The sequence below is a fragment of the Anopheles aquasalis genome, chromosome 3 (assembly GCF_943734665.1).
Source record: "Anopheles aquasalis chromosome 3, idAnoAquaMG_Q_19, whole genome shotgun sequence".
Classification (NCBI taxonomy): domain Eukaryota; kingdom Metazoa; phylum Arthropoda; class Insecta; order Diptera; family Culicidae; genus Anopheles; species Anopheles aquasalis.
Genome location: NC_064878.1, coordinates 28,389,096 through 28,399,095, shown reverse-complemented (window position 1 = coordinate 28,399,095; position 10,000 = coordinate 28,389,096). Strand labels below are relative to the sequence as shown.

General features: G+C 48.5%; 4 protein-coding genes across 9 annotated transcripts in view; 2 read left to right on the top strand and 2 right to left on the bottom strand.

Moving 5' to 3' along the window:
• Positions 1-5,771, bottom strand: part of LOC126574494 (FHIP family protein AGAP011705) — a 14,464-nt gene extending 8,693 nt beyond the window's left edge. For 4 of the 5 annotated variants that reach the window (XM_050234729.1, XM_050234732.1, XM_050234730.1 and 1 more), the window contains exons 1-2: positions 5,633-5,771; positions 4,338-5,018 (exon numbers count right to left, since the gene is read on the bottom strand). In XM_050234729.1, coding sequence (XP_050090686.1) covers positions 4,338-4,553 — 216 coding nt within the window. In that variant the 5' untranslated portion in view covers positions 4,554-5,018; positions 5,633-5,771. Of the gene's footprint in view, positions 1-2,780; positions 3,026-4,337; positions 5,019-5,632 lie in introns of those variants that run through there. The other variant, XM_050234733.1, reaches the window with a different exon arrangement.
• A 191-nt stretch (positions 5,772-5,962) lies between these two features.
• Positions 5,963-7,233, top strand: LOC126575366 (probable cGMP 3',5'-cyclic phosphodiesterase subunit delta). Of its 2 annotated transcripts, XM_050236025.1 has the most exons (4): positions 5,963-6,091; positions 6,162-6,348; positions 6,492-6,617; positions 6,927-7,233. In XM_050236025.1, exons 1-4 carry the CDS (start codon positions 6,039-6,041, stop codon positions 6,993-6,995), a joined length of 435 nt encoding a protein of 144 aa, XP_050091982.1. In that variant the 5' UTR covers positions 5,963-6,038; the 3' UTR covers positions 6,996-7,233. The 2 variants fall into 2 exon arrangements, with proteins under 2 accessions (XP_050091982.1, XP_050091981.1); XM_050236024.1 differs by having other exon boundaries at positions 6,492-7,233.
• A 194-nt stretch (positions 7,234-7,427) lies between these two features.
• Positions 7,428-9,116, top strand: LOC126576044 (uncharacterized protein DDB_G0284459). The gene is made up of 2 exons (XM_050237125.1): positions 7,428-8,601; positions 8,675-9,116. The coding sequence occupies exons 1-2, from the start codon at positions 7,487-7,489 to the stop codon at positions 9,054-9,056; spliced, it is 1,497 nt and encodes a 498-aa protein (XP_050093082.1). The 5' UTR covers positions 7,428-7,486; the 3' UTR covers positions 9,057-9,116.
• Positions 9,117-9,135: 19 nt separating this feature from the next.
• Positions 9,136-10,000, bottom strand: part of LOC126576043 (zinc finger protein 423-like) — a 5,230-nt gene continuing 4,365 nt past the window's right edge. Inside the window, exon 4 of the mRNA XM_050237124.1 lies at positions 9,136-10,000. This exon is cut by the window's right edge and continues 611 nt beyond it. The gene's annotated coding sequence lies outside the window, so the exon portion shown is untranslated.

The following is a 10,000-nucleotide window of genomic DNA, read 5'->3' as shown; positions in this document are numbered from 1 at the left end:
CGCCACAACGGCTTAGGCCACAGCATGATCGGCGCGTGAGATCGTGTTCGATTGTAACATAAGCGCGCCGCTTGCCGCGCGATGAGGTGTGAGAAACGATGTGCCATCATCATCGCCATCACCATCATGACCCACCAATTATGCTTCGTTTCGTCACTCCGGTGTGAGAGCATTGAAAATCAATCTGCCTTCGTGCGACTTAGAGCGGTGATTCCGGGGATCTCAAGTCAAACCGCATTTCGTAGCCCGTATCTTGTAGTAGCGGATTTATGGGAACAATCTTCTATCTAGGATTTGAGAATTGAGAATATTTATCCAGGTCTCTAAACAATTGAATAAAAAAAACAGCTTAGTACTTCGAACCGAATATGCAAATAAAAGCCTTTCATTGCCAGACGCATAGAGCCTGCATGTTGAACCGTGAAAATTGAGGAATTTACAGTATAAAGCGGCCCATAGACGATCAACTTTATTTGTCAACTCTTGCATGCAAGTCGATTGACACCAATATATTTATCGTGTGTGGGCTATTTGAAGCTTGTGTCAAAAAAGTTGAAGATTTTCAGCCAGCTGAAAATATATTGATGAGGCTGAATAATGGCGTCGTCTGTGGGTCACATTAACGAACACGATGCGTCTGTGGCCCTGATTGATGAAACATTAAGGACTAGGCCAATTTATGCCCACATATGAGCAATAAAAATAAAATGACAGTTCGACGCAATTCTTGCATCCGAAACATTGACAAATAAAGTTGATCGTCTATGGGCCGCTTAAGGAATATTGGATCGCACCATTTTGAACTGAGTCAATATGCTTAGCCAACTGCGACCTCATTTCAACCAAGACAATTTTCCTCATTCGAAAAAGCACCAAATATCGCAATTCATCAAACTACATGTGCATGCTCCAATAAAGAACAGGCTGCAAAAGTCTAGTCTATACCAACGACATCAAGTTTAAATCGTTGAAGACAAAACTTATTGATGCACATCGCATTTCAACTTTTGACACTTTTTTAATGCATTTCTTTTTTTATCCCAACAGTTTCAAGATAAATGAAGCAAACATTTTCCTATTAAAAATGTGTAGAAATACAGGATGCGTCATCAGGTGGTCCCCCATTTTAAAATGGGTGGCTTCCTCGTTCGCCGCACATGACGGTACTGGACGTTTTTCTGTGGGATTATTTAAAAAATAAGGTTTATGCCAACAAACCAAAGACTATGAAACAATTTAAAGCAAATATTAGAGCTGAAATTGCGAAATTAACTCCCGAAATGTTGTCAAATACAATGCAAAATGCCCGAAAAAGGGCTGCATTTTGTATGCCGACTGATGACGGCAAAATGTGAGGCGATCATTTGATCGATATCATATTTTGAATTTGGCACAATCAATGGCATAGAATAACCTAAATAAAACTGGTTTATTTTCTAAAGTCGGCTGAAAAAAGAGAGAGTTATTCAACTTTAAAATAAGGGACCACCTGATGTCGCACCCTGTATGTAAAAAAACAAATGCTTAGTGTCTATCTGATTTGTTAAACTACCTTCGAAGACAGAATTCGTCTCTCTTTAAGGTCATTTAATAACATCCATCCTCCGTACAGTGTTTTCTAGCGCAGATGGAATGTTTCATGATGGAATAAATATGATACCTCACCCACAGTAGCAAATTATCGCGCTCCCAAGATCCTTTACACATAAAGCCACCATTGAAGCTGGGTGTCATTATGATAATCACGCATCTTCAAAGCTTATCCCACCAAATTCTCACGAACTTCCGCAAACCAATTTGCAGCCACGATCCTGCTGCTGCTGCTGCTGCTGCTGCTGCTGGTTGGATTAATTTAAAAGCATATTAAATTGCGTGAGCACCCGGTACACATCAGGGAGCATCAGAGAGAGCCCCGGCAAACGTCGTGGAGTTAATTTTCGGACCCTGTAACTCATCAGGCGCCATTTGCTGGCCAAGCAGTAAGCAGGGTCCAGCATCACGTCTTTTAATTAAAACTGACGACCTGGATGACGAGACGAGCTTCTCAGGACTGCGTCTGCGTCGTTCCCAGGAATGTCCCAAGCGGAGTGCCGCATGCCATTAATGACACAGGGTCACACACAGTTTCGCCCCAACGGGAGCTGCTGTTATGATAATTTTAATTCTCACCATCAACTTGTTCGCAATAGCGTGCAACGCTCTGGCACACGTTAAGGGAATGTGTGGGGAAATGCTAAACCATTACCATTCTAGAGTACGTGCCACAGTAAAAACCACCCAAAAACAGTGACTGGTTTACCTCATTTCATATACACACGATCGCGAGATCGCGAGAGAAACAGCATGATCGAGATCCCCCACCCACCCATCATCCACACCACGAGCACGCATTTTTGGAGCTTTTTTTATTGCACAAAAGAGAGTCATTTGGTTTCACAACCCACGGACACGACGACACACACCTCGCGGGCTACTCGTCCGCTGTATTCCATTGTTTCGATTGCGATTATAGCATTAGAGTGTAGAGCAGCGACTGCGTGCCTGATTGGTGGGTGGGGTAAAAGTGGAAGAAGCCGAAACAAGTGTGTTTCCTAATACGACGGGCGGAGGAGGCCTAAGCGTTACCGCACTCCGCACTCCGGTGGTGGGTGTTATGCGAGGACCCCGCTTGGCAACGAAACACAACATCCATCCACAGCTGCACAGCATGTCGTTGTTGTCGTCGTGGTCGCGATCGTCGTGAGGTGAGAAACGAAGACGAAATTGCAACCAAAAATCACCTCAAACCTTAAGCTGCCACCGAGGGACGGATGGACGCTGGCCACGTTCTGCACCGGTGAAGATCGCTCGGCCATTCGACGCTTTGTCCAGCGGCTTCACGCACATCGTGGAAGCAAAATGCGATGCGCAGCAATGTTGCGGCTGCTTCCTCCTGCATCTTTCTCCGCAACGTATCTTTTCGGTCAATTTCGAAAGTAAATCACTGGAACTGGTGCAACCATCGCCGGTGTGTGGCTTCGCGAAATGCATTCGCCGTGCAGGCTGAACACGCGGCTCCCACTGCTGCTGCTGTTGCTACTGCTCACTGGCGCGCTCAAGATGAGAAAGTTCTGACACTTTCCATTGCGATCCAAGAGAGTAATCTCGGTTAAGAGGTGGCCGAAAGTGTGCCAACATATCGATCACACGCAGACACGCAGCTTTATGCGCTCGCTTAATGACTTGGACCGAGTAGACACCTCAGTTGAGATGAGTAGGCTTCGCACTTCTGGTGGCAATGGCTTCAAGAAGAGTGTCCTCTGAAGGTGACGAGTAAGCGGACGAGGGTGATGCCTCTAATCGTACTTTCCCTTTGGTTTGGTTGGCACAAGCAAGCACACTCCCGAAATGGAATTAAAAAAAAAAGGAAAGCTCTCTATCGCTCTTCCATCGAAATGTTCAGCGATAATCCTATCGCAAACCGGTCGCCACTCTTACGCAACGGGCACTCCACGATGACCCATCACGCGGACACACGCAGGCACCGCACCGGTGCCCGGGGGGCCGGAAACGTGTTTGACCACGTGGACCGCAGTAAGCACGATGTTACGCACGATCGTCGCTGTGGTTCGCAGTTTTTTTTCCTCTTCTTCAACTGTACCAACATTTCTGCCGATGAAAGTAACGGCCGGAATGGCTGGAATGGCACCGGTATGAAAGTTCAGCGAACCCGGCGCGGCAGTGCCAACCGGTGCTTTCCCCTCGGAGCGCGCCAAAGATGGCATTTCCACTGGTACGCCAGTGTTGTTTGTTGAACACGTTTGATGATTGCCAACATTGGGCACATCATTAATGATCAAAAACGGAGTCCTAGGAGCTCTGGAGACTCGCGATCATTTGATGCTGTAAGGTTATGGCAGTGGCAGGCATTTATCTAGTTCTCGGGGATGTTGTAAAGTTCTGAAGCTTGAGAGCGGTCCACCAGCGGTTGTTATGCATCACAAATTGAGCATGTAGTACTCATCGCATTGCACTTGCATTTCTCGTCATACTAACGATGCCATCAGAGCAATTAATGAATATATTGTTCACCGATAAGAGCGCCATCATCCAGGACCACCCCTAGGCGCAGAGAGACAGCGCATTGCGCAACATCAACCGAGATTCAATTCAATGTCCAATATAATGTGTTACATAGTGTGGGGAGCACGCATCTCATACGTTCGCTTTGAGATTCAACGATGCACGGAACAAGAGACAATCTGGAATTACGTAAAGTGCAGTAAAAAAAACGCTTCATTTGTGACTTTTAATTATCTCTCTCCAGCCTCCCAATCAGGTGGTTCGAATGCACCTACCTCCGATCGTTGGATGATTTCGTACGCCTGCTGCCAGTGGATGCAGAAACTATCGTAGCAAGCCTTGGGATCGCATTCGGTCGCATCGAAAGGTCGGATGACGGACAGGCCGCCACTGGAACCGCCGGAACCGTATCGTGCGCCGGAACCACCCCCGCTGCCGGGTGCCGATTTGGTGAAGCTCTGTCGCAGCGGACTCGATCGCAGCCAGCTCATTTTGGTTACCGTCGTTGTTCCGCTACCTTTTGCTCGTTTGATTCGCGCGCTCGTCGTCGTTGCTCGGAATGGCCTCTTAGCTGGGGCTTTGGCCGATTAGCTAAGGCGCGGTGAGGGCCTCGTGTAACGTGTTTGTGGCAAATACGTTAGACAATTCCGTTACGCCCAGCGTAGCCACGGCAGCTAGTCGTGGTGATCTGCATCAGCGGAGTAGCCACCGACGCCATGCCTTCTCATCGATGCCAAATGCTTCCGGATTTCGTTTTCCCTATTTCCGCACAACACAACCAACCTCTCTCTCACAACTCGCGCACTTTCGAACACACAACACAATGCACAGCACCCACATTAATGCGTCATTCTAAACTGCAAACTGCATCAAACAGTGTGCAACAACAATCAGAACACAGAGCAACTGCAGCTGACACACACTTCAGGCCTCGCTCTGCCTTCTTGGATCACTTCCTGAAAAGAACGGAAAACAGGGGTGGGCAAGCAAAGCACGCCACTTGCATGTTGAATCGGGTTTTTAATCGGTCGTCGGTCACACCGCACTCCCCGTGTGCTACAAAAAGGAAGTATTATTTTCCTCCGTTTCTTTTCTTTTTTTCTGTGCTGACTTTGCGCCGTTACACGCGGCCACTGCAAACGTAAACACTCCCGTTAGTCGCAGAACCAGCCCCTCGACGACGACGACGATCGATGGACGCAATCGGAGGGGAGAGACCGTGCACGCATTAAGCGGGTGGACACGTACTACGTAAACACAGCAGCGAAACCACAAGACACCACCAGGATTAGTCACGGAATTTTTCTTCTCCGCATTCCGCGCCCACTACACTGGCCTTTTGGGGCCAGCAGGTTGTTCCCGCTGTGGTTTGCTGAGATGAATGCAGCGGAAGACACTTTCTGCGAACGTGCTCCAACAAAACCAATAATCACAACGCACACGGACAGGCCGTTTTCGTCTGCACTTTCTTGGCACTAGCCAGAGAGGGTTTTCGATCGGATTGCGTATTTTTGCGTTGTAGGCGGTGGTGACCGTACGCCACCCCCGATCGGGTGCGCACCAAAATTACCTTCACTGTTTCGATGAATAATGAAGAAGGATGATGGAGATCCGCGGAAAGCGCAGTGATGCTCTTTTCCCGAAATATTCACACAATCGCGGACCGCGCGGAGTCGCGAACGAAACACCTTTTCTGCGATTTCAACCTTTTTTTGTGGGGAACGGAGCTCGGAATGTGTTGTGACGTGAATCACCAGAAAGCACCCAATGAGCCGAGTGTTTCGCAAATGTTGTTGACCTGTTTTGTGGCTTCGGTAACGAAGAGTTGATACACACGTGCACCGCAATGAACGCCAGTTTTGGTCTATTCCGTTCGAACAAGTTTGGTCAAGTGGGCGCCTGTTGTTCTTTCCGCTTCCCAGCGATTTGTTTACCTTCTGCAAGCGGCGCGCCGAGTTTTCACGCGAGTTTTCACGATGGGAACGGACGACCAGACCAAAGCGGAGAAAATCCTCAACGGTTTTCAGATGTATAAAACTGTGCCCGGAAGTTTTGTGTTTTGTATCGAGTGTGACTAACGCCATCGTCTTGTCTTGCAGCAACTGGATGATCTTGAGGGATGCGGACACGGGCAAAATCATCTGGCAGGAAAACAAGGACTTTTCCTGTCCCGAGGTGGAGCATGAAGCCAAAGTGCCCGTCAAGATACTCAGCCTGCGTGCGGTTTCTCGCGAAATCAACTTCAGCACCGTGGAAGCGATGGAAAATTTTCGTCTCGATCAAAAGGTAACTAGATTGCGAGCAGCCCACCACCACCCGATGATCCCGTGGTGAGGGTGGTCATTAAGGGGTAAAGTTATCGATTAATTAATTACCCTTTCGTGCTATCTCGTCGTCGTCGTCATCGTCATCATCGGTGGCCATCGAAGGTGCTGTTCAAAGGACGAATCATGGAGGAGTGGTTTTTTGAGATGGGATGGGTTAGCCCCAACACCACCAACACCTGGCAGTCGACGATCGAAGCAGCCCCGGAGTCACAGATGATGCCCGCGAAGGTACTGAACGGCAACGTGACCATCGAAACGAGCTTCTACGATGGCGAAACGCTCATCAGCAAATCGGTTGTGCGGTTATACTACATCTAATGTTTGCGCCCCTATCACCAATCGGCGAACACCCGAAACACACACTCTTTTCCTATGACTCTAGTTCAAAGATAATTCAACGAAACTATCTCTCACTGTCTTATGCGACGCGCCGCACTCGCCGGATAGGTTCAGCGGATGCACTATCGGCCTAGCAAACCGAACCTAGCTGCTAAGGGACCATCTCGTCTTGTTAATCAACGTCTCTTTCTCACTCAGTTGCTGGAAGGTACCGGATTACCGGATCGCAATCATAGTCCCACGCGCAGGTGGAGCATTTCCCCGTAGTCTGTACGCACCGTCGAAACACCAAACTTGCCGACGAAGGGCGTACCGCATTGTGCTTAGCTTTAGCGATGCAAATCATCGGAGGCATTCTAACGATAAGTAATTGTAGCACTTTGAGCACCGTCAATGGATAAGTAAGATTTTTTATACTAATTATAAACCATTTATTGTAAGACACGCTGATGAGCTTGTCCGCGAGTTCAGTTCGATTGAAACTGAGTTATTCGTTTTAAATATATATTTGTCAGCAAATAAGTAGCGGTCTGTTTTTCATTTCATCCAGGACTTTATTGATAAGAACTTGAGCGGTTTTTGTTCGTCAATTTATCCTTTTTCTCGTTCTCTGTTCTTAACCCTCAAGGAGCTCGAGAGGACTCGCAGCTGAATGCAACCCTGCCTACGCGGTTGTCAAACGATTTGTGGTAAACAAACAGAACGCAGGATCGATTTGAAAAGATTTTTTGGTGATAAAATAGAGGATTTCGCAGAAAATGACGCTCCCGGAAGCGTTGTTGAAACGGCTGGCCAAACGGGGCATCATCTCGGACGCAGCAAAGACCGGCACGAACCAGCAGCAAACCGCCAGCGCTGGCGCTCCACCCGTACCGGCCTCCGAGGATGGGTCGGACCGTGAACCCGGAACCGGCAACAACTCGGATCACTCTGACCGTCCCGAAAGTGACGAGGATGAGGAAAACGTGGACGGAGATCGGCGTGATGGGCAGGTGAACAACGAAGAAATCATCGCCGAAGATTACGATGAGTACGATCAACCGAATCCGGAAGCGTTCGAGTACACGGGCCGGACGAAGAAGGCGAACGCGGCGGTCGACTGGTCGGAGAAGATGAAGCAAAAGATGACCAAACGGTACGGTTACCAGTCGGTGGAGGGGTGCCAGAACAAGTACAACATCTTTCACCTGTGCACCATGTACTGCGTCAAGCGGTACGGTGAGGTGGAGTTTGAGATCGAGAAGGAGTACGATAAGCGTGTGAAGCGGCTGCTGGAGCGCTTTCCGCTACCGAAGAACTGGCGCAAGGAGTACGACATCGGCTGCAAAGCGTTCTATTTCTACAACAAAGACACGCGCATCGTTTCATGGCTACCACCAACGCATCCCGATGCAAAGCTGACCAAAAGTGCGAAGCTTTTGCGGCGCGACCTAATGGAAGAGCAAAAGCAAAAGGATGCCGCACGGGAAGCCACACCGCAGGCTGTGATCGTGGAAACGTATCCACCGCTAACACCGAAATCCCAGCTAATTGGCCCAGCCGTAGCCAACAGCTCAAGTGCCAGTGGCATTCCTCTGCCACCACCTGCAGCAGTCGCAGAAAATCTCAAACCCCCGGTCGTCAATCCGCCGAAGCGTCCAATGAAACAGCCGGGCTCCTCGCTGCGTGACGATGAGAAACATCCTCGATCGTTCTCGTCTGGTAATGATTCCGGTACCGGTGAGGGACCGACGGAGCGAGAATCAGACCGTGAACGTGACTATCGGGATCGCAACCGTGATCGACGGGATCGAGATCGCGATCGTGATCGAGATCGAGATCGAGATCGTAGAGATCGTGATCGAAGCCCACCACCTCGTGGTGGCGGTGAAGAGTAAGTAGAAGCTTAACTTGCTAGCCTACTGTGTTCTACATCTGTTTCTCTTCCATTTCTCCATCACCAATAGCAACCGTAACTATGGACGCGACCGGGATAGGCAGCGTGACAACCACCGTGACCACCATCATCATCATCATCAGAGAGGCCGTGGTGGAAGGATGTCTAAGGCGGCGGCCCCACTGGACCCGATGGATCCGGCCGCTTATTCCGATATACCGCGTGGCAACTGGTCAGCCGGACTGGAACAATCTACAACGGCCAGGAAGGAAAAAGATGAACGCAAAACAACCAAACAATCCACAGCCAATCGTGCGGACGATGAGGATGATGCTGGTGGTAGCGATGGCGCCCATGAGGTGTTGAAGATATCCGCAGTGAAGGAGTTTCAACAGCACGAGGACCATGAGCACGACGATGAGGAGGACGATGATGGCGAAGAGATGGACTAAAGAGGTGTGCGATTCTCATCCCAACCTAACGTAATAAAGAGCATCCCTTAGAACAGAGCACAGGCTGGCTTTGTGTTTGTGATTCGATTCCTTTGCCATTTATTAGGAGCTCGAGTTGCGCGAGTTGTACAGTTGTAACGGTTTGTCGCAATCGGTCGAGGAGAACCAGAGGGACATCGATGTGTAATAGGATGCTTCCTGCTTTACCTACCTATATCAGTAGCTCATGTGCCTATCTATCTATTGCCACGTAAATTAGCCATTTCATGTCCGATTGTTCATCCTTTGGATGAGCTTCTTGCACTTGTTTTCTTCCTGCAGTAGTTGCTTACCGCTAGTAATCGTACGAACTCTGGTAGCGATTTGCTCTATATTTGAACTATGCATGAAATCTTTTCTTTTTCCTTTTTCTACGCTAGGAAGGGTTGCATGGCGGTGCGTTCTCACCGTTGGAGAATCAAAGTCGAATACAGCCCGTGCGGGATGGTTCCCCCGGTGGCCTTATAATTTTCTATGGCATTCGTTGAAACATCGTCGATTTGATCCCCTTGAAACATTTACGGTTATTAGCACTATGCAGCAGGAGATAAGCACCTACCTGGTGGTGCTTACTGGATGAAGTAAGTCCACCTTTTATGTACAAGCGAACCTAAGGCATCGGGCCTTAGCAACGTGAAGATCGACCGTCCTTGTCTACCGTTCTTTTTTTGTTCTTTTCTTCTGCCAAGACCCAGGTCGCTTTAAATCAAATTATACGTAAACTGTCTTACGAAATTAAATGAAAGCGAGATTGTATCTACCTTTAGCTAGCACACTCGCTTCGTATAAAAAAAAGAGTGCTAATTGTTCCGAATTCCGGGCGGTAATAAACACAAAACTAAATCGACTGCGACTAACAAAAGCAAACATTAAACGCTTAAAACGAACAACAATGAATAATGGTG

Bases quoted from the DNA above. Each gene is read 5' to 3' on its own strand.
- LOC126576044 (XM_050237125.1), top strand. From the start codon at position 7,487: ATGACGCTCCCGGAAGCGTTGTTGAAACGGCTGGCCAAACGGGGCATC. The intron at 8,602-8,674 runs GTAAGTAGAAGC...CATCACCAATAG, and splicing joins CCTCGTGGTGGCGGTGAAGA to CAACCGTAACTATGGACGCG.
- LOC126575366 (XM_050236024.1), top strand. From the start codon at position 6,039: ATGGGAACGGACGACCAGACCAAAGCGGAGAAAATCCTCAACGGTTTT. The intron at 6,092-6,161 runs GTATAAAACTGT...CTTGTCTTGCAG, and splicing joins ATCCTCAACGGTTTTCAGAT to CAACTGGATGATCTTGAGGG. The intron at 6,349-6,491 runs GTAACTAGATTG...TGGCCATCGAAG, and splicing joins ATTTTCGTCTCGATCAAAAG to GTGCTGTTCAAAGGACGAAT.